This window comes from Lepisosteus oculatus, chromosome 1 (assembly GCF_040954835.1).
Source record: "Lepisosteus oculatus isolate fLepOcu1 chromosome 1, fLepOcu1.hap2, whole genome shotgun sequence".
In the NCBI taxonomy this organism is placed as follows: Eukaryota; Metazoa; Chordata; class Actinopteri; order Semionotiformes; family Lepisosteidae; genus Lepisosteus; species Lepisosteus oculatus.
Window position 1 is genome coordinate 73,474,757 of NC_090696.1, and position 22,695 is coordinate 73,497,451.

At 35.8% G+C, this 22,695-nt stretch overlaps 1 protein-coding gene across 1 annotated transcript in view; it reads right to left on the reverse strand.

The window, feature by feature from the left end:
• Positions 1-22,695, reverse strand: part of glra3 (glycine receptor, alpha 3) — a 53,126-nt gene that overhangs the window by 11,717 nt on the left and 18,714 nt on the right. Inside the window, exons 2-6 of the mRNA XM_015345975.2 lie at positions 16,185-16,312; positions 14,646-14,713; positions 9,509-9,732; positions 8,000-8,082; positions 3,115-3,252 (exon numbers count right to left, since the gene is read on the reverse strand). Of these exons, the coding sequence (XP_015201461.1) occupies positions 3,115-3,252; positions 8,000-8,082; positions 9,509-9,732; positions 14,646-14,713; positions 16,185-16,312 (641 nt within the window). The remainder of the gene's footprint in view (positions 1-3,114; positions 3,253-7,999; positions 8,083-9,508; positions 9,733-14,645; positions 14,714-16,184; positions 16,313-22,695) is intronic.

Consider the following 22,695-nt stretch of genomic DNA (forward strand, 5'->3'; position numbering starts at 1 on the left):
TTTCTCACCGTCTCTATGTGTCCACGTTTGAAATACTTCTTTACCTGAAGTGATGGAAATGTAGTTATTTCCACAGAGCTCTGATAATCACAGGTTCCCAGCAACCCTTTTACATTTCTACAAGCCTCCTGTTTAACGTAAGGCGCTTACAACACAAGCAGGCGTGACATTAATTTACCGATTGAATCAAAGAGAACTAACTATAGTGCACAAAACAAATAAAAACAATATATAAATAAAAAAAATATATATGATAATGGTATACATGAAGAGACATTCATGTCAGTTTCTTGCTTGTAGCTTTATCACATTTAGAAGGCAAGCTGAGGCATTGTGAGAGCCAGTGACAGTTCTGAGAAAAACCGAGCATTCAAAGAAAGGTCTTACAGTATATCCATGCTCTGCATGCTTTTCTGCAAAGCTAAGGGGACAAAGATTTATCAGTGTGATGAAGAGCCCTGATAATAACAGAGTAGCAGCAGCAATTACATTGACTGGAACATGACTCATTATCATGTAAAATTCGTGCTCGTGAGTCATCCGTACATTGCCTTTTCACGAATACCTGGAAGGGAGTCCACTAGCCAAACTCTGTTTATTACATGAATGACAGCGTCGCAGAAGGCCCATGGCAGCTTGAGCAGCACGCAATGGAAATATATAACTAATGTGTCCCCACTCTTATTACTCAGACTTTGACATAAATTACAAACAGCATATGTCACAACTGAGTTGCATAATCACCTATGAGCTATTATTATGGATGTGCATATGAATAAATTTGATGTATGGAACACATTACAAGTAAAAGATGCATATTTACAGCTACAGTAAATGAGTATTCTTTTGACACCTTCATATTACAGAGCACAGTAATACAGTAATGATAAAGTCTTGTTTTTATTCCCAGACAGAATAAAATACTGTACTGTAAAATACTGTACACATGAAAATTTTTAAAAAATCTTTTAGTTTAGCAGCATTTCTTATAGTGACTGCAAGTTTTTTTTCTTTTGCAGAAGATCTGAAATATTTTTGTATTTGGAAATACCCGTGTTTAACAGAGTGCAACAAGATTCTGCTGCCTTGCAAATTACTCTAATAAAACTTGTAACTGACCATCTAAGCTTTGTTTCTCAATGTTTTCACCCAGAATAACCCTCCTCTACTTCCAAACACCATCTAAAAATAGAAATGACTTTCAAAATTAATTTATGCCATAGTTTCATTACATTTTGATATTCATAAGTAACATATTTTTCTAACCTGTACTATAAAATATTCTGTGCTTTAATGATTTAGTATTTTGCCATAATTTCATTAAAATGACATGTCAATTTAAAAAGCATGGCAAGACCATAGGGCATTACGCTAGTCCTTTCTGGTTTAGTCACTCTGTTATCATTAGATGCTTATAAAATCAAACCAATCTAGTGAGAAGCATCGGAACATACATAAATAATTATATTTTCAGACTAAAATAAATGCATGTGAAGCCATATTTGCAAGGAATAAGTCTGTGTAAATTTAATCCTCTAGGGTATACCTAGCAGCAGTTTCTTTTATTTTGAAACCTTGTACTGCATATATTTATTTCTACAAAATAACCCCATGCTCTGTGGATTCTTTCCTCCAGATGCTGTCTTACACAAAGGTGTGACACAAGAGAAAGCTGTTTCTAGTATAGAACAAAAGATTAAAGCAAGGTGTTGCAGAGTAATTTGATGCTAGACACATTGATTGATCCATTTAAATCAACATCAGAAGTCTCATTATAATAAATCCCTCAAGATTCGTTCAAGCTGAGTTTGAAAAGACTGATGACATTCTTAGCAATTGTTTTCCTTTTTAACGCTAAGTATTTCCGCATTGGAATATTCTGGACGCCACACCAAGTGAGACAAGGCCTTCACAGCCTTTTGATCAAAATCTATAAAATTAACAGTGCAGTATGATAACTGATTTTAGGCCGGAGTGATCCGACTGAATTTCTTTCAGGCACAGACAAAGAAACTGATAGAACACCAGTCAGGGACAGCTTGTTCACCAGCTTGCTGAACTTCCCCTTTTCCTTAAAGAACTTCCACTTGTTTCAGCTGACATGTGTTTCTTCCCTCCTCACATTATACTGGAACTTCAACAGACCTGTCTGTTTAACTGACTGAAACCCAGCAGGGCTTGCAAAATGTTTCAAGCACCCAGGATTAACTGTGCACTAGCTGTAAGCCAGGACGTGTTGCGATTGGTTGGGAAAGGCACAAGTGGAGTTTGACTGGGCTGCACAAACGGCAATCTGCAGTTTGTGCAAATAAAAGGTGAAAGAATATCCCATCTCCATTCAATCTTTCATATTGCACATCATTTAGTAATGTCTGGGGACCATCTATGTACAGTATGCTATGCAGTTGTGTCGATCATAAAATGGCACTTATGGATCTTGCTATCTTTGTACATGGTCATGATTTAAGTTACCCTTTTGTTTTAATGGGCTTATTTATTTAACCTTTCTGTTTTTTTCCCCTGTACTGTATGCCGTGTCATTTCCTCTTTCTCTCCAGGCTTTAGACATGGAATATGATTAAAACAGAAAAAGACACAGCCCTCCTGTCCATCACAGGACCCACATTTCCTCAAATAACCATGTGTACAGTAACTATAGGATTTAAGGATAAATCACTAGGTTTGTTTGAATTGTAGTTAAGTGAAATATGGTTACAAAAGATCGAACTTAAATCACAAAATGAATGAAATTATCAAGTGAACCACAAAAAATAAAAGCTAAGTAAAAAGGTCAATTCCAGATCCATTGTTAAATTTGATTAATTATTTTGTCCATATTTCTGGTCCACATACTGTATGTTTAACTGAAAATATAGGAAATAGAGTTCCACAGTGAGTAAATCTTATTAATTCTGGAGAATATATGCCAGAATATATACTATATCGTACTTATACTAGGTTTCATTTTAAGATATGTCTGAAACTATCCGGTTTCCTAGTCTGTACACAGTAACACTACCTCAGGCATCTATTCATACTTTGTTTAATACATATTACCAAGCACACTAATAAGTAAAACAAGAATGTGTATTGAAAAAGCAAACATTTTCTTACCTGTATTGTAATGTTTAGTACAATATCGTAAATCGGACTCATCCTTCAGAATAAACTGTGGGAGGGTTAGTCCTTCAGCAACCTGCACAGGTCCATTAGCTTGCCATTCAAAAATGAGATCATTCATCGTGTATCCAACTATAGAATGATATTGAAAGATTAAACCATAGTCAGTAGAATACTCTGATGTTAAACAGAACGACAACAACAAACAACAGAATTATTAATGTTAATTGGGTGATTTCTAGACAGGCTGCTAAGAAGAGTTTTGTTGTGAAGTGTTGGTCAATGAGTGTTTTATACTTTAATACACTTTTTTATCTCATTTCATATATGGCTATACAATCTTAAAGTGAGTCCATTATCAACAGAAACTCTCAGTAATGATCGCAAAAGACCTTACAGGTCTTTCACATGTATCCATCAACATTAATTATTTTAACCCCCATATAATAAAAGCCAAAACTGAATGCAATATTTCAGATGCTGTGCTATTTGGGGAGAAGAACATAGTAGTCTTCTCTCTTTATTATATATCCTACTATCTTACTGTACATGGTCTTTTTACAGGTTCGCCTGGATTCTGACATTGGTGAGTATGAATGACACCTACACTTCATTCTCACTATGTGTCCACTCACAAAAATATAAAATAGAATCAGAACAAAATCTTAGTTTACATGACAATTGATTAATCTCCTCAAAAGTAAATGCAACACAAATCATATTTTTTTGCATTTCAAAAGCTCCCTTAGTTGAAATTGGCGATCACAACTTCACAGTCTCTGGAAATTTTGTAAAACAACTTAACTATATTTTAATTTCAGTCAGCTTTTTTGCTAGATTGTGTTGGGAGTGCGCACAAAATTGTTGTAATCATGGGCTTAGAGGAACATTATTTCCATTAAATCACATGTAATGATGGTATTTTTACTAGAAATACCACAGTACACTGTTAAACTCTGATTTGAATGATTCTTAAATATTGCATGGCTCTTATTTTAACACTCAAAATAGTATTAGCTTACAAACACTGTACTGTATAAAAGGCTGACTTCACATGCTGTGTATTTTTAACAGTGAAACTGTGCTTCTATATCTTTCTGGGGCTTCATGTAAGTCTAACATTCAAGTTTAATTAAATGCAAGTCAGAAAGAAATCTCGGCTCTCTCGGTATGAGTCACAACTTACCTAAAATACACGAGAAAAGTACAGATAAAGGAAGGAACAAGAATTCTCTCTATATTTTGGGGATAATTTTTTCTCAAATGATAAATTCAGCAAGGGTTAATCCTTTTTTTGCTAAATAAGCTCACCTGGACCTGAGATAACACCTTCACTGTAACGTTAATCTCCTCTCTCAGAAAAAAAAATTAAGATACAGTATATGTTCAGTCATGTTTGATACTGTATGTTGTTACAGAATGTCTTGCTTTGGAAATGCTGATAGCTGGTAGATGTGTTTTTCACAGTAACAGACAGAAATGGCCCTCTCAAAAGAAAGGAAATGTATCCTGTAAAATTTGATACATTTTACAGGAAAAAAAAAAGGCTTGTCAAGACAGTGCCCTCTCCACCCGACACTACTACTGTACTACTTTTACCCTTGGGTCTTCTAAATATGCTCAAACTCAACTTCGTAACTTAACTAACTCTTTCACTCCAACACTCACTGACAAACAGAAACAAATCCATGTGTACATTCACATCCTGACACAATTCTGTCCACGAAAATGGGTGTTTTACAAATTGTGCAGCAATCTTTAAGTCTGGCTTCAAAGCTGACCCCAGTCACATTATGCAGTCTGTTGCACTGCTGCTTCTTTGCTGTAAAAACCCTGTGGTTTAGTCTTATTCTCCTATTCCTTTTCAAACATTGTTTAGTCTCATTGTTCAGTGTATGCTTTACATACAGTATTATGCAATACTGTACATATAGTATTGTGTTTTTTTGTGACACTGCAAAGGAAAATGAAAAAATCAATGAAAAATTCAACCCACTTCCAAGTTGAGACAAGAAACAGAGTGCAAGAGGTTGTGATCCAATTTGCAAAGTTTCTAACTCCTTGGAACTTTTAACAGGTTTTAGATTCCATGACATGTGATCTGTAGTCCAATAATCAGATTTTTCTGAATCATGTTTTTCACTGTATCACAGGGAGAGCAGCTGTGTCAGAAAAAAACTTGACTGTCTATTATGAACATCAAGAGCATCCAGCTGAAATAGGTTTTTGCTGCTTTTCCTTCATTTCTTAAAGAAATAATGATCATAATAAAATTTCCTTCAGTGAATTCAATTTCAATCCATTTGTGGTTTTCATTATATGAAAACTTACATTATGCTTCAGGAATACAACGCTTTTATATCTCCAGCTTTAATTTGGACTGCATTTCATGATTGAAACACAAACAGGCATTGCCAATTGTCGTGTACAATAAAGTAATAAAAGAGTCTACAAGCAAAGACAAATTATCTTCTGAAGCATTAAACACTACAAGGCAAGTATCCCCAGGGCAGTTACTGTACTGGAAAGGAGGTGGTGTGTGAAAAGTACTTAAATAAATTATAGCAAATGTAATTGGAAGGAATTTATATTTCCTTATATAATTGAGCAATGTCCATATTATCTTTTTCAGCTTTAATCTTAAAAGGAGGGAGAGTTGGATCACCGCTCATACCAGCATTTCCACTCAATAATTGTTAACTGTAAGCATCCGAACATGTTAATGTACAGCTGTAACGAAAGAGTAGTTAATATTTTTATGATCATCTGGAATATGTATTCTCATGACCTCAGCATGCCAGCAAAGGATAAATGCCAGTGCATGCAGAAAAATACTGTTCACTTATTGCAGGTTTAATTGCACAATTGTCAGTAATATATCAACAAGAAGTTGTATTCTAAAAAAGTAGAAACTGATAATTTAAAACAATCTTAATAATAAACACCTTCATAAACTCCAAAATTAATGTGCTACTTACTGTACAATATCTTGCAGTGGAAAGCTTACAAACCATTATGAAATTCAACAGAACTGAAGACTGAAGTAATTTAGAAGCATTATGTAGCCCCACTTGTACTGATTACAAAGTATGGAAAAAATATATTAACATAATTAAAAGACAGCAGGGTGTTCTTAAAAGGAGGTTGATATTTTGTTTCAGTTTTATACAGTGTTCTCCAAACCTGCGAATTTTTAAATTCTGACTGAACTGTATTCTTGAAACCCAGCGGGATTCAATTTAATAAACCTTTTGACAATAAATGGCAACAAGATGACTTGTTAATCCAAGAAGGCATATAAAATTCAATATATGAGTTTCCATTCTTTGTTTTTCAATTCCATTGCTATAGTCTAATTTCCTGATTTCGCCCCAGAGATTAGACTCATTCCCTCATTTTTATTCTTTTTTCAGTTCCAACACATCTGCATCTACCCAAGGGTAACTTCAGATATCCTTCCCGTAAGGATAATTCAGTCTACGCAATATTGTTTTATTTGCGCTGAAGAACATGATAGTACATTTCTAGAAGATTTCTAGCAGCAGGGTATGATTTCTCTCTGTAGGAGTTGGAGCAGGTACAGTATTTAAAAGGAGCAGTAAAAGAATTATGCAGAAAAGAAGCTTAACATTTCACAGTGTCAGGGTTGCTAAATGTTAGGCAATGGAAGTAATTTGAAATGTAAACTACCAAGAGATGCAATGTCTCGTAAATTGTAAAATAATATATACATATACAGTATATATTCTTTTCAGTTAAGTAGCTCAGAAGGGGAGCTCAGCGGTTTTGATCCATTCCTTCTTTTGAGACATGAGCTGTGGTGGATGGGACAGTCTTTTCCATTTTTATATCATTATGTGTTGGTTGTGTAACTGACTCCATTTGATAGCTAAAATGTTTCATCTAGTGTATCCTCCAGACACTTTTTGCGGCACAATACTTGATTTTTGCTAAATTACCAAATATAACTAGTTTTCTGGGTCCTGATTAATTTGTTACATTATTTATTGTTATATATTCTCTTGCCAATTAATTGATTCACCCAAAGGTTTAAATGTGTCATAAATGGACCACAAAGGTAAGCTTGCCCCTAGCTTGTTCCTCATGTTTGACATTCATGAATTAATGAAGTCAGGGCTGGCCAAGACTTCTTAATGCTCACCTGAGCCATGCTAGGAATCAGGAAATCTGAGCCCATGGCAGCTCACATTTATCCAGTTTTTACAGAAACTACTGGTGTAAGCAATTCATCACTGACTCCATGTGGTCAATGAGTCTCCAGTTGTCGCAGTCAACCTGAGAACAGCTCTAGTTTATAATTTCACACTTCCCTTAAATTTGATATTTCCATGAACTATGCAATTTTTAATATTTAAAAAGATTTGAGACGGGTTTTAAGATGTTAAATAAAATTTCTGCGGTTTCTTTGTCAATGAAAAAATTGCTTTGTATATTTTATTTATATATAGACTGTATATACTGTATATTGTTACATGCTGGGCTGCCCTAAATTGTGTTCTGAAATTTCTTGGATATGTATGCTTGTTATGTTCATTCTCTCATATATTAAAAGGATGTGGTGTTGTGGCATAGGTATAACTCCCATTGATTGAAACAGAGGGGATTGTCTTTGATGTGCAGTTTGGGGTTGTCTGATGAGATGACAAACCCCCAGCATAGTGGAAACAGCTGAATGTTTTGACACGTTTTACCCTGAAATTGGGTGCCAGCTCATCTAATCAACTCTGCCTTTAGAAGACAGAACAGAGCAAGGGAACAGAGAACTGCAATAGTTTAGTGTTGCCAAAAAAAATCTACACCAATATGAAATCAATCCAAAACGAATTACTGCAATTAATGGTAATGATTTACTACTTACAGCTTTCTAATTGCATTATGCAAGTTTGTACATCCATTGGAAAGTTTTTAAGATCCATAGGGCAAGAAAGTGTTAAAGTCAATCTGCAATAAACAAGAAATAAAATTCTGATTAACATAATGAATAATGTGAATCTGACAATTGCATTGCATTCTCACATAACCAAGAGCCATAGATTCATCTGAGACAGATTATGGACCATACATATTGCCACAAAGTCAAAAAGATTTTGGAAACAGGCATTTTTCGAAAGTACCATTTGTCTGATACAGTTTCTGTTCCCCCCCAAAGACCGACCAAACAGAAAACAATAACACACTGTATATTTTAGCTGCTTTGCATTGGGTCCCTTTAGATTACTTACAACAATTTTGAATACTGCTGTCTACCTTTAAGCCTTGACCAGGTGGGCTCCTGATTACATTGGTGAATTCTCTCTCCATACATTTACATGACATTTGTACTTTTTGGACACCTGGTTGCTTTTGGTTCCCAATGCTAGGCTCTAAACCTTAGCTTTGTGTTCTGCTGGTCCAAGGCTGTGGCTACCAGCTCACAACAGAGCTTGCTGTTTTAACTGTTTAAACTATAAATACTCCAGGTTTTAATTCTGTTGAGTTTGTTGTACTAAAAAGCATATTCATGGGTTTCTAATGTTCTTGATTTTGCTTTATTTTATTGTAGTGCCCACAGATAATACAATGTTCTATACAAAACTACCATACTAATCTATTTCACAAATTTACAGTATATTATGCACAAAGTATGCATTAATTCTTATAACTGGAGAAAATAACTAAAAGAGTGGACAATTATTTCTGATGTGCTAGAGGGATCAGAAGCTTGACTTAGTGTGACAGGCCGTACATGAATCTTGATTGCAACTGAACATGTGATTGTTTGAATACTATACAAATTCTTTACAAAGTGACCAGAGTCACTGTTTTGGGCTGTCACTTGAAAGTATTGACACTTCAGAATGAAAGTGTAAGAGACAAGCACCTACTTTAAAGTGAGAGCTGCAGGTGTCCATTTAGTATTATAATTGAAGCATTTTTGAAGAGATTCTACCCAGAGGCTAAGTGTTCTTACTGGATCCTTGTTAATCTCAAGTCTCCTGTGCTGTCAGCTGCAACACCACATTTTGACAATTTCCATTTCCGTGTCAAAGACAACACATTTAACTAAGTCAGGTTAGAATTTAAAAAGACATTGTCTTTTGTTGGGATTTTACACTAGTTCCCCATGAAAATATAGTCTTTTTCTATTTGATTTGCTGCAATATGATTTTCAAAATAAGTTTGCTTCTGTTTATTTCCATGAAACATAATTCCTAGACTTGCACTGTCAATATATGAAAAAAGTAAATGTCTTCAATAAAAATGTCAAGACGTATTTTAGAGTACCAATTTAATTCATAACTTATTTAAGATTAATTTACTTGTACAACGTCTTACATTGTACACAATATAAAATCAAGTGTGGGGCATTGACATTTGGTATGCTCACCTGATTGAGTAAAGGACATTTCCATTTTTAAATATTCTAAGGAGCTTGTTGTCTGTGGTAACTTCATGGAAGTGAGCCCCTTTCTCATTTGCAAAAAATAAATCAGGTTTCCAAATAGAGTCCAACATAGATGGGTCCAAATCCAGTGAGTCATCTGGGTATTCACTGTAAGCCAGCCTTGGGTCATTCCACTGCTGACGCAGAAATATATTCACTCTGTAATCCTGGGAGAGAAACAAGAAGGCATTATTTATATTTATACAAGCAGTGCTGTTATTGTTAAAACTGCATATACTGTACACATCGGACCTCTTGATGAACCTTGGTAAACATGCTTTGCAGTAATGGAGACCAGATTCAGATTACTTTAATGGTCTGTATCAGCAAAACATGAGCTTTACTATTCTTAGTAAAAATGATCTTCTTAATTCTCAAGAGTTCATGTTCACAGAAAGCATACGGATTCCCAAGGAAAACAAAATGGAGATACAGTAATATCAAATTGTCATTAAATTCAAAAGTCAAGTGTGCACTCTTTGCACATCTTTAAAGATGACTTGGCATGCAAATAGTCATTCATCTGTTATCGGAAAGCGGCATTTTCTCGGTAAGGTTTGCAGTTACTTGGAATTGATCCAAGACGTAAAGGATGTAAAGTTCATAAAGACCACAATTACATAATGCTAGTCTCTGCCTCTGAACAGGATTTTCAAATACTGATTCATCTCAGACATGTAGTTCAGACCTGACTGCATGTAAATATTAAGTGAAAAAATGTTTTTCTCATATCCCCCGAGCTTGTTCTATATTGAACAAAAACTTTTTTACAAAGGGTACAAAACGCAATTCTGCCACTTCATGGTGCAGTGTTATATAGCACTTGCTGTAATTGACACTGTTGGGTGTGCTGGACAACTGACAACATTAGCACAATATAGTACAACTCTGCAATTTAGACACATTTGTAACACGTTTAGACAAATGTGTAACTGCAACACCCAAACAGAACATAATAACATGCAATAATAAAATTACAGCTAGGCTAAATGATGATTTGGGGCACTCTGGATTTCAAAAGAATTCCTATACTGTGTATCAAAGTATTGGCCAAGCAGCAGCCTGAGAGGAAGACAGGGTTCTGCACCTGACAAAGAATATTTCTCCCAGAGAAATGTACCTTGTCAAATATTTTAGGAAAGTAATTTTGCTTGGAGGCAGTACTAAAAAATAAAGAACATGACGAAATACATTGTTTACTAAGCTGATGTTTTAGTTCTTGGTTGTGACTAATGTAGTTGTTCAGTGGACAATGTTTAGCGATGATAAAGAATATGATTCTTTTTTTAACTTGTCAATCCCACACATTATTTGCAGTAGTCTTGAAAAATACAGTGTCATGTACTCATCAAATAGATGAGCTAGTTATATGCGAATACATCAAATTAAATGAGGTTTGCTCTTTCAAGTCCTGAAGAGCTATAAACATGCCTTTGTCTCTCTGTCCCAGAAATGTCACTGTTTCTTTGTTTTTAAGTGTGTTCTAAAGTACCTTCCTGAAAGTGTACGCTGTGTTAGAATACAGCTGTGACAAACTGTCCAGCGCACATTTTTTAATGTGAAATATTGTTTAGAACAGAGGAAAGAAAAATACAGTACCATTTATAACTTACAGAAGTGTGAAATATAACAGTAAGTGACTGTAAGTGTTATCTTGATGCACAGTACTCAGTCACGTCCTGTGAGACAGTGAAGTGATCTCTAATGGGTTATGACTCCAACAGTCTATATACTGTGCAGCATTTGCTGTATAGACTTAGCCTTATTTCATTAATGATATTGTTTATTACAGGATCCATAAACACATCTGTATTACTATAGAAATGTAGTGAGGCCATGCCACAGTGAGTATGCAGGCTGTTTATGAGCCTTGTCATAGAGATAATGTTACAGAACCCAAAACACAGCAGACACAAACATCATAATACCTGGTAGCTTGGCTTTTTGACTTAACTGAATGAGTACGTGCTCAAACAGAAGCTTGATATTTGGTATAATACTCATGAGAACAGGTAAGGGCAAATGTACTATTCCACAGATGTTTGTGGTGCTTATTTTGAAATTAAAGAGCTGTCTTTTTCTGCATGCTTAAAGGTTCAGCAGGATGTCTGAATATATACAGTAGATTTCCCCAATCTAAAAGACTTGATTTGGAGAGTTATGTTTTTTGAATTAGTCTCCATTATGTCCACCTGTCATGATCGGAATCCATCCTGTTAAGGGCGCATCGCCCCTTTCGTATTTTATTTGATTATGTGCACCTGTTCTCTGTTTGTCCCTCCTTATTTAAGCCTGGCACTCTCGCTGCTCCTGGCTCTGCATTGGAAGACGGACACCCGGAGGCCTGCCTTGCTGCAAGTCGCCCTACATCCGCAGCTTGAGGGCACAGGCCTCCTAACGGCGCCTGACCGAGCTGGCCTCGTCACTCCATTTTTAATCTCCTTATTCCATGTCCCTGTTTTTTTATTTGTCTTTCCTTGGATGGATTTCCTGGTTTTGGACTTTGGACGGCACCCCGGATTCCTCCTTTTGGATTGTCTTGCCATCGCCACGCCCCCCGAGCACCGGATCACCATTGCCACACACCCCTGTCTGTCAATCCATCCTGATCCTCTTTGTCTCCTCCCCTGATGTCCTTCTCCACTTACTTCCGGATTATACCGTCTGCATAGGGTCCTGAACTACGCTTCGCGGGAGCCTGGACCGGCTCCCGTTTCACCATCAAAAGCAAGGTTATAGATAGCAAGAAGCAGCTGTCCCAGCTATCCTAGCTAGAGATAATTTGGTACATATACATGGTCACCCGTTGATGAGAAAAGTGCTTCGACCCAGAGATGAACCGGGACCCTAGAGCTGGGAGTCAGTGGAACTAACAAGTGCTACAGTAAGTCTTTTTTCCACATGGAACGGTACGTTAAGTGGAGAAACCCTCTGCGGGTGCCTTAATTCATCATCCCCCTTACAGTGTATTGCTTCTGTCAATGTCAAATTCTGTGTAATATTTAATAGTCGATAACAGCTTAATATTCTTTTGTTGTTTTTTTCCTCTTGAAAAGACAAACTGGATTTAGAATCTCTTAATAGGATAACATCAATGTTCCTTGCACTTGCAGAAAATGTACACTTTTAAGCTTGTAGGTTGCTGTGCATAAGATTGACTGCTAAATAAATAATATTTATGGTTCAGCCTTTAAATAGTTTTTGAAAACATATACGCAGAAAATAATGCAAAAAAAGTGACAGTCAAAAGTGATCACAAAATTGTGTCTGACTTTAAAATGCACTGAGAGGCATTAAAACACAACAAATGTATTGGATAAATACAGTATAGGATGGGAGTGTATTGGATACATATTTTATATAGGGATAATATATACATATATTGGAACAATATCAGTTTCATTATATTATTATAATTTTATTATATGAAACTATTTCATATACAGTAATACATTTTATTATATAAATTGAATTATTTCATAATAGCAATTTCCTGTTTTTAATGTATACCGTATCTGCATGGATGGACAGGCAGATACTGACACACATATGTTTATCAACTGCATATCTTATACAGAGTTCTAACAGGCACATTGGTAATAGAAAAACTGAACTGTGAATTAATCCCCAGACCCACAGGATTTTTTACCATCTGGCAAAGACAAAACTTCATACTTCAAGAGAGAGCACTATCGTATTGCCACAATAGAATTCCACAGCAAGAAAGAACAGTGATGTCCTTTAAAAAAGAAAAACGGTGCATGTTTTCTGTGATTGCACATCCAAATTATTGCTGAAAGCTCACTCAGTTTACAATACATCCATTCACCAGACTTACTGGTTCTTCAAATGTGTTTTGTATATCGGATAATTTTACACATTGCACAATACGAACATTCAGGCACACTCAGGGAGTAAACACAGCTGGGGCATTGAACCACAGAGGAGTGTAAACAATACAAGCTTTCACCCTTGTGTATGTCCCTTGTACTACAGTATGTAATCTGCCAGTTGTCCAACAGAAGCCTTTCTCTACATATACAATACCAGATAGAAGAAAGAACTTCATAAATTTAGATATTTTAAAAGATTTGTGTTTTTTATTAAGCTGGGGTGGTGTTTGTTTCCCATTAAGCTGTGGAGTGTAACAGCAGGCAAGGAACACTGTAAATTCAGACAGAGCTGGGTGCATCTGCACACATCTGTTGTAAAGAGAAGAATGCAGTACATCTGTGCTAAAATGGTAGCCTCTGCTAATTAAGATTTAAAGCAAAATCACTGGGCATGATTTCAACGCCTAGGGACATAGGTGAAATTTTTCTTTTTCTAGTTCCCCCTGTTGAAAACGACTCCTGAATCCAAGCACAGGGCAGAGATACACTAGGGCTGTTTCTCCTGATAGAGCAGATTAATTAGCAGAGGTGCCCTGTTACCATCCCCATGGAAGCTTAATTATTGCACATAATTAACCAACCTGTTTGCCTTCAGCGGTGAGAAAGAAAACTAGGGTACCTGGAAAAAACCTGCACAAAACACTATGTGGACATGCAAACTCCATACAGAACAGGACATCAACTCAGTGATTGACCTAGGACCCTGGAGCAGGGAGCCAGTGGCACTAACCACTACATTACTGTGGCAACCTTAGATACATAGCAACAAATGTTTATTATAATCACTACTTCAATACCAAAGATCCATTGGATATATAAATTCAGTATTAAATGTTAAGAATTGTCTTGAATATATGACTTCAGAGAGAATTGCACTGAGACTTGTCGTAACAGCCAACAAACGTTATTTTTAACAGAATGGTTCCTCTCAGTCTCAGCATAAGGTTGACTTATTTTGAGCAGTGATGTTCAATCACAGAATTATTCATAAATGGTGGTGCAGGTGTTTAAGAGGAAAAAAGATACTATAGTTAACAGTAATACTTTGATTGGACAAATACTGTATAAGTGAACAAATAATAAAAATATATCGTAATTGTTTCAGCAATTAAAAAGTTAGGTTTGCCCCAAAATGAAAATATATTTATAGGAATAATTATAAATTGATCAAATTTAATATTACATACCATTGTTGTTTCAGCAATTGAACCAAAGCTGTTAATAAATATGTTGCACGTTACATTCACAGGAGGTCCTGAAAACAAAACAACATAAATCAAATTGTCAGCAATACATAACATTAAAAACAATTGCCATTGTGTTTCAAATGTTGTTGAGTGCTTGCACAACAATGCTTTGTACTTTCTGACAGCCTGTCTCCACTTTCTTTTCCGTAAGTCAATGTATTGTAAAGATCTGCGACAGTGAAGCAATTGTAGAGCACAGAAGCTGTCAAACTATGTAGCATTATAAGTGCCACACAAATTAGAATGAACCTGAACAATTCCCACTAAACTCAGTCCATAACATAGCTTTTTCATAAACATGTCTAAGTCATCATGAATTGGATTGCTATATGCATTGAGTCCCATCCTGGCTGGTGACCTATCCAGCTGATTTTCACAACAATGAAATATAGATCACGAATAAATACATCGGCACAAACATCAATCCAGTCATGTTTCCATCCTCCTAAGTTCAATACATTGACAAACCTTTTGTTGAGTTTCATGCTGAAACTGGATCTTTCCAGATCGTACTCACTAATGCAAAGACATGGACAGAGAATCGTGCACTGCAATAGCTATTATTAAGAACAACTGGTGGTTACATCAACATTTGTGATTTCAGTTCATGCATGTTGTTTTCGTCTTCCTGCATCTCCAACTTTCTTCTTCCCAGTTACTGTGGATGAGTCTTCAGACCTAAAGCAATTACCGGTCTATACGAAATGAATACAAAGGAAAGATTACAGAAGGTTACAATTCAACATATTCCATTTAATTTTACACTATGCAAATGTAAAAGCTCAGCAATTACAGCAAACAAAGGCAGACTTAGGCAAAGGATTGGCATGAAAGGATCCAGTCCTGATATGCCCAGGATTTCTGTGCCACCACAGAGATGCAAAAGGGGAGAATAAGAAGGCATTACAGTAGATTGATTGAAGAGAAAAATCAGCAGAGCAGTCAACAGATCAGTAGTGATGATGAGATGGGATACAAGCAATGAATTATAGACAGGAGGGGGCAGATGATGAAGAGAGCGGCAGGGTTGACAATTGAATATGAGCAGGGAAAGACAGCCCATGAAGAGGGTAGGCTTCATGGGAGAAGTGAAGCAGAAAAATGTTATTGAGCTAAAGCAATTTGGAGGACTTGGGGAGGATGGGCGGCTGATGTAGGAAGATTGGCAAGAGAGATCTACAGTTAGAAAGTCTTGAGAGAAATAGAGTTTGGAACAAAGACCAGCATATTGTCACTATAAGGATGCAATGAATGCAGAAACAACTATTATAAGCTGCTGATCAGTCAAGGATAATCATAAACTGAGGATAATAGGGGCATCATTATCCTCAATTTATGATAGAGAACATTGCAGTTCCTGTCGATTCTGTAGAGTAGAAACCAAACAAAACCACATAAATACTGGAGAGAAATACAGTACATCCAATACAGGGATGGATTTAATTTTTAGTTATTCTCCTCATTTTTAAATTAAATTACCTTTAAAGTTTGGTCTGATTCTGGCATCGTATCCTGAAGTCCTTCCCATAAGTTTGTCCAGAAAGTCTGAAGGTGACATTGGCATTGCTCTGCTTCGGGCACTATCAGGTTCCTTTGAGGCCACCAAGCTGAAAGCAAACAACTTTCTGAGAAACCATCTATTGTACAACACATGCTGTTGATTAATCTTTCACAACCATTTATAATGATATGTAAAACTAGTTTCAGACTAAATATCTTAAGAATAGTTAGACAGGTTTAAGAATTTACTGTGTAGCACCCAGATTTATAGATGATTAAACTGTACTGTAGGTCATATTCTATTGGTTTGGAAGGGAGATTTATCTCTCTTATTGGCCTACTGCATGTAATGTAGGTGTTACAGAGGATTTGAATACTTGGTACCAGCCTGGGATATCATGGTTGGTCAGGATGTAGGCCTCTGGAATGTCTTGTTTGTAAGTGTTTAAAAAGTGTAACTTGTATGTTTTTTGTTTATATTGTGGATTTCTTAGTGTGTGTTGTCATTATTTATAAATAATTGTTTATCCCAGTGTGCCTGACATTATTATTTTCACCAGAGTTCTATGTGTCAGAGAACAAAGAACTCAGATGCTTTATTATATCAACCACTTGGATATATTCTTGGCAAAATCTACGTTGAGGGTTATGATTTTAATTATTGATTTACCTGCTCAGTCATTTTCTGGTATTTATCTTTTTTTGGAACGCCTATTTGTAACACTATTAAAGTGATCTGTGTAAGGCATTATTTAGGAGTTAGTACTATGGACAAGCGTGATATACCTTATTCAAGTGGTCATTAAATATTTTTCCATGGACCACTGTCTTTTAATTCTTTAAGTGATAAGATTTAATTGTGAAATTATTATTAAATATATATGTCTTGCGGCAAATAATCACAATACACTTAAGCATTAGAATTAAATAATGTTAGTGGAATATTTCCAGTTATGAAAAAGTTCTAATTATTTCCAGTATTAACGTTTTGTAACATTCTGTGCCAATCCTAGAGGACCAGACTGTAGAACCATGATTCCTCTCAGCAACCCACCAAATTGTAACCTTTTTTGTTATCTTCCACAGTTGATTTTATTGTTTCATCTCTGAACTACCTGAGATGGGAGGGAAATAAAAAAAAAACATTGGACCATTCTCTCATTTCTTTTATAGCATACAAGAAATTGAATGAATGAGTTTCTCCTAGACTGATTATGATGGTGGCTCTGCTACAGCAGTCAGTGGATCAACAAACACAGCTGGCAAAATCTGAAATGGCTGTGCTAATATTCTGGATTGCTGTATGGTCAGGGAACATAATTATTTTGGTGACAACTATTTAACATGTGTGAATAGTTGGTCATTAAACTGGTTTTTGAGTGATGGGTATAAAACAAATACTGTTTAAACATGCAAGAAAGGTAGAACAGAAGATAACACATTGGAAGATTATTTAGGACAAAACAATAGGTATTGTGGAATTACCACAGAGACCTGAAAGTGATTATCTGTTTAGCTTCCTGAACAAAGTGATCTATAAGTGGTTTCCTAATCTGATCCAATGAGACTTAATTGTTATATGGACACAAAATAAATGGACAACACTCTTCTGGAGGCTGTGACAAGTTCATCGTGTTTATTTCAAAGCTTCCCCAGCACACAGATACTATAGGCAGGTCCCTTTGAAAGAAAGCTGTTTTCTCTGTGGTTGGACCTGCATTGCCTTTTACGTGGATTGCAGTCCCTTGAACACAAATCTTTTCAGGAGGGAGGAGATCACTGACAATGGTGGGGATCTATTGTAGTCTGTCTTATGGTACCCTGCTGTACAGACCTATAATGTACCATTCTTATAACAACACAATCACGATAACACTACTGTCCTTTTCTTCTCTTGTCAATGCATGGTCTGTACTGGACTGTAACTGTAAACTATTACTGTTAAAATATGTTACTGCCACATGGCTTTTAATATTTTATGACACTGTAGCTTGTTTGGAAACCTTCAAAACTGAATGCAGTTGATATTTAAATCTGTAGGTCTTTTTTAAATTCCTAACCAGTGATATGAAAAAGTATTTTGAAAATGTAATCCACTTGCAAGTTGCCAGCATACTGGATTATATTTAACTAATAAGCATGTGGGGGAAATTGCTTTGAAGATATGTACATTACATTGTAATTATCTAAACATTACATACTATAGATGATTTTAACCAATGATTTTAAAAAATATTTTCAGCCAGTTTATTGTTAATCTTAAACAAACAAACAAACAAACAAACAAACAAACAAACAAACAAACAAACAAACCCTGGATCATTCATCATTTCGTGATTAAAAGTTACAGTATATCAGTCAGGGGCTTTGCTGTGACTGTGAAATACATTGTGATTCAAGTCATATTGATATAATTACATTTAAAAACTTGACCCTACACTACCTACTATCCGTGAACTCAGTAACAGAAATTAGAAAAAATGTGGGAGAGAATTACATGCTTTGTTTATATAAAGCATCTTGTTCTGTGCCAGCAGCTCATTACACAGGAGATCTTCATCATTTTAAACTGTTATGGGCATAGAATTAAAAAGTTTTTTTTTCCAAATTTCCTTAATTCAGTCTTTTTTCAGTTATTGGATAAACCACAAAATGCAAATTACAATATACATTAAAGAAATCATTCATAACTGAATCATTGTAATTCTTGCCTGCGGCACTCAATCCAGACACCCCAAGAAAAGGTAAGCACATTTCTTTTAAAAGTTCAAATACATTTAAAAAAATAAGAATTTGTCCCCTAGGATAGTTTAAGATCATTAGTCTGGGTAGTTCTGGATAAAATATTACTACGGATAAAATTGCCCACTGGCTCTTTGTGACTCACTGTATGTAATTATGGCTACTGCAGCGGAAAAATGTGACCTGTCTCTTTCAAGACCATTGGTGGCATAATGTGAATATGTCACAGCTGGGTAGAAATAAATGCACACATACTGTACGAGCATTTAAGCATTTCACTAGAATGTTTAAGCAGGAACCACACTTAAACTCTCAATACATACTGTATGAAATCCATTTTACAAGATAGTAATTTAAATTGAGTACTCTCATACTTTATGTTTAAATAGAAACACAGAGTACTGCTTTATGACATGAACCTCTGTAATGAAATAACAGTATATTGTTTAATTAAACCTTCTGTTTTTAATGTGAGCTATTATGGTGGACCATGGGAATAATACCAATAGGTGAAGCTTCTGGATTGGCCAAAGTATGAAGGCAAAGACCGTAACAACTGTTTCTCTTTTACGATCATTAAATACAGTACACCAAATGTCTGGGAGAGCTATATTAGGAAATCAGTTTACGGTGCATTCTCTTCAATCCAGTGTCAGTGTGTTTTGAGCAACTGTTTCTAAAAGGAAATTACAGTATTGCCGTAGTAAAATATTGAGTCAGATCTTTTGCAGAGGAACATAGCCCAGCAGCAAAAAAAAAAAGAAAGGTCCCAGAGGACATGCAATGACCATTCGTATTTTCATCCTAATCTCGTGGATGTTTTTTGCTAGCGGTGGTATTTGCTTATTCCAGGATTGTAGTCTAGGTTACTGGTTTCCTGGTTCTTCTTTCTTTTTTTTTTGCCAGTGTCTCCTTTCTCCAGCACCTGTGGCAGTCCCTAAGCATGAAGGTTTCTACACACCCAGTGTGTGATCTGTTGAATTTCTGTGGCAGAATGGTGAGAATGGTTGCTTCGTTTCCTCAGATGGAAGCTTTATTGATACCTAAACTGACAGCTGTCACTTTTTGAAATGGGGATCTGAGTATTACAGATGAGGAGTTTTACTGGGACAACATTTGTGAGTGAAAGCTTTCTTAGTTATCCTCTTGGATTTTCTTCATGGAGATTCATGGAGCTTGGTCCCATGTGGATGCTATAATGTAACACTTTTACTATACTATAATGTGAGGTATATTTACCTATTTTCCTATTTGCACTTTGTTTATAGGGTGCTGTTGGCACATTATTCCTGTTATTTGGCATAAATCTACCCTTTTAACTAAATAATGTTTTAATTATTTTCTACATAGAAGATACAAATGATGTACAGTACAGTATCAACATAAACACCACAGTCTTTTTCGTAAGCAGCCTCTTTTAGTTTAGTGTCCCCCATCTTACTTTTTACTGCTTTTGCACTTCATTTTCTGCTTCTACACTGTTTGCTAATTCTCCTAATGCGTTATCATCTGCAAACTTGACTAGTTTACTAACTATTCTGGGATCTTGATAATTGATAGAATTTAAACAAGAACAGTGGTCCTTGTACAGATCCTTGTGGTGCTCTACTACTTTCATCACCACAATTTGCTTATTCGCCCCTTACCTATACCTGTTTTCTATTTAATAACCAGTTCTCAATCAAACACTACCTTCTCTTTTATCTTTTCAGCATGGAATAAACCTATTACTTGTTCCAAATCATAATGCACTATGTTCAGTGAACTCTATCAAGCTAGTTAGGTAAGACCACCCTTTTCTAAGTCATAGTCCAAATAGTCCACTATTTGAAATGATATTATTTCCATACAGGCATCCCCTAGTTTGGCTCTTGTATTAATTTCCATTACCTTACATGTCACTGTAGCCAAAAGTACTTGGTTTTAATTTCTCATCCTTTTTAAGTATGGGTACTACATTAGCAATTCTCTAGTCCCTAGGAATTAAGACCTCTATCTTAAGTGACTGAAAGAGTTGAGTCAATAGCTTCTGAGTAACATCTCTCATTTCTTGAGTGCAAATGGTAAGATACCACTGGGCCATGGGGACTAATAAATCTTGAGTGCTTCAAGTACCTGAAGCATTTTTCCCTACTTCTATGCTGATATTATCCAACACAGAACTTTCTCCTCCCTGGGGCATGTTGACTTCTCTCTTAGTGAATACCTGAGTGAAATTCTTCATTTAGTTTCATGATCAGGCAACATACTCAGACAGGGCAGCCATGTAACAATTATTTTCTATGTAATGGATGTTGAAAATGTTTCAACAATTGTTTCGAATACTGAGCTTCTTTGTTTTATGAATCTAATTTTTCAATTGAAATATTTAGTCAAGAGCAACAAAGGTAACATCATATGTTCATAATACATTCAAAGTCCCATTCACATAAACAGCAAAAATAATATATACTGTAATGTATATAAAATAATGTGGTGTATTAATGTGCTACCATGCCACAAAGTAAAAGAAGCTAGCTTTGGAATTTGCCTTTTCAATGGAGGCTCTGTACAACATTGCAACCACTTTCTTAGTAATATGAGACTGTTACACTGATGCAAATCCGTAAGATTCCCGACAACATTGAGTTTTCTTATGGCAGATGGCTGGTTTTTGGTGTAGTGGAATTCATCACTGTTAAGGAGACAGCTTGAGAGATGATGATTGAACAGCAGCTTGTTGAAGGTTGATGAGCTACAATATAAGCAACAATTTGTGTTCCCATAGCAACCACAGGGAGACTTCCAGCACACTTTAAGGCAGTTACTGGATTGTTTCATGGACATTTATCACAGGTTTTATCTGAGTGATGTAGGAGTGATGTAGGAGGCTGCATGTACTGTATACTGTACATACTGTATATGTACATATTATATTGTTGAACAAACAAGGCCATGATCAAACTAAGGACTCAGGAGTTGTGAGGCAGAAGCCTCCTAACCACAACCTAACCATGCTGTCCATGCTGTGTTTAATTTCTGTTTAATTTATCGTTTTACAATTTGTGCATCATTGTGTTTGCTTTAACGGATTCACTCTTGCTCAGTCTTACATATGCTTAACTCACTGGTATACAGTAGCATATGGATCCAAACATCAAGAGGTGCTTTACAAAATAAAGATTATATGTACTAATATACAACAAGATCTCTTTTCTTGCTTGCTACATACTGTAAACATTGTTGACACTTGAGTATGTCCTCTGCGTGCCGCATCTGTTCAGCTGCTGTATTTAGCATTTTAAGATTGAGGCTGGTTCTTTAATAATTTGAAAGGGGTATAAAAAAGGTTCTTTAACAAAAAGCATGCCACATGCATTATTAGCAAAAGGGCATGAAGTCTGCAGGGTGTAGCCGAGAATGACAGAATGGATACTGTGGCGCGATGTGAGCCAGAGCTGTCGAAGCGTTTACAGAATACTCTCCACATGGACAGCGTAGTGAGATTAATGCAAGGCAACGGTGCACAACCAAGCGGGAACTGGCGGATGAGGTCTTATAGAGTGTGACGTTCCAGAATCCCCAACCAGAAACCTTCATCGTTAAACTACCCCTCAGCAGCTTTAATAAAACATCTTACTAAATAAATGCATGAATTACAGCCATTTGTTTATATGCAGCAAAGCTACTCTATGAGGGGCAATATTTTTTACTTATTGCTAAAACATTTTTTTTATCTAACACCACATTTATTCTTCTTTAATGTCAA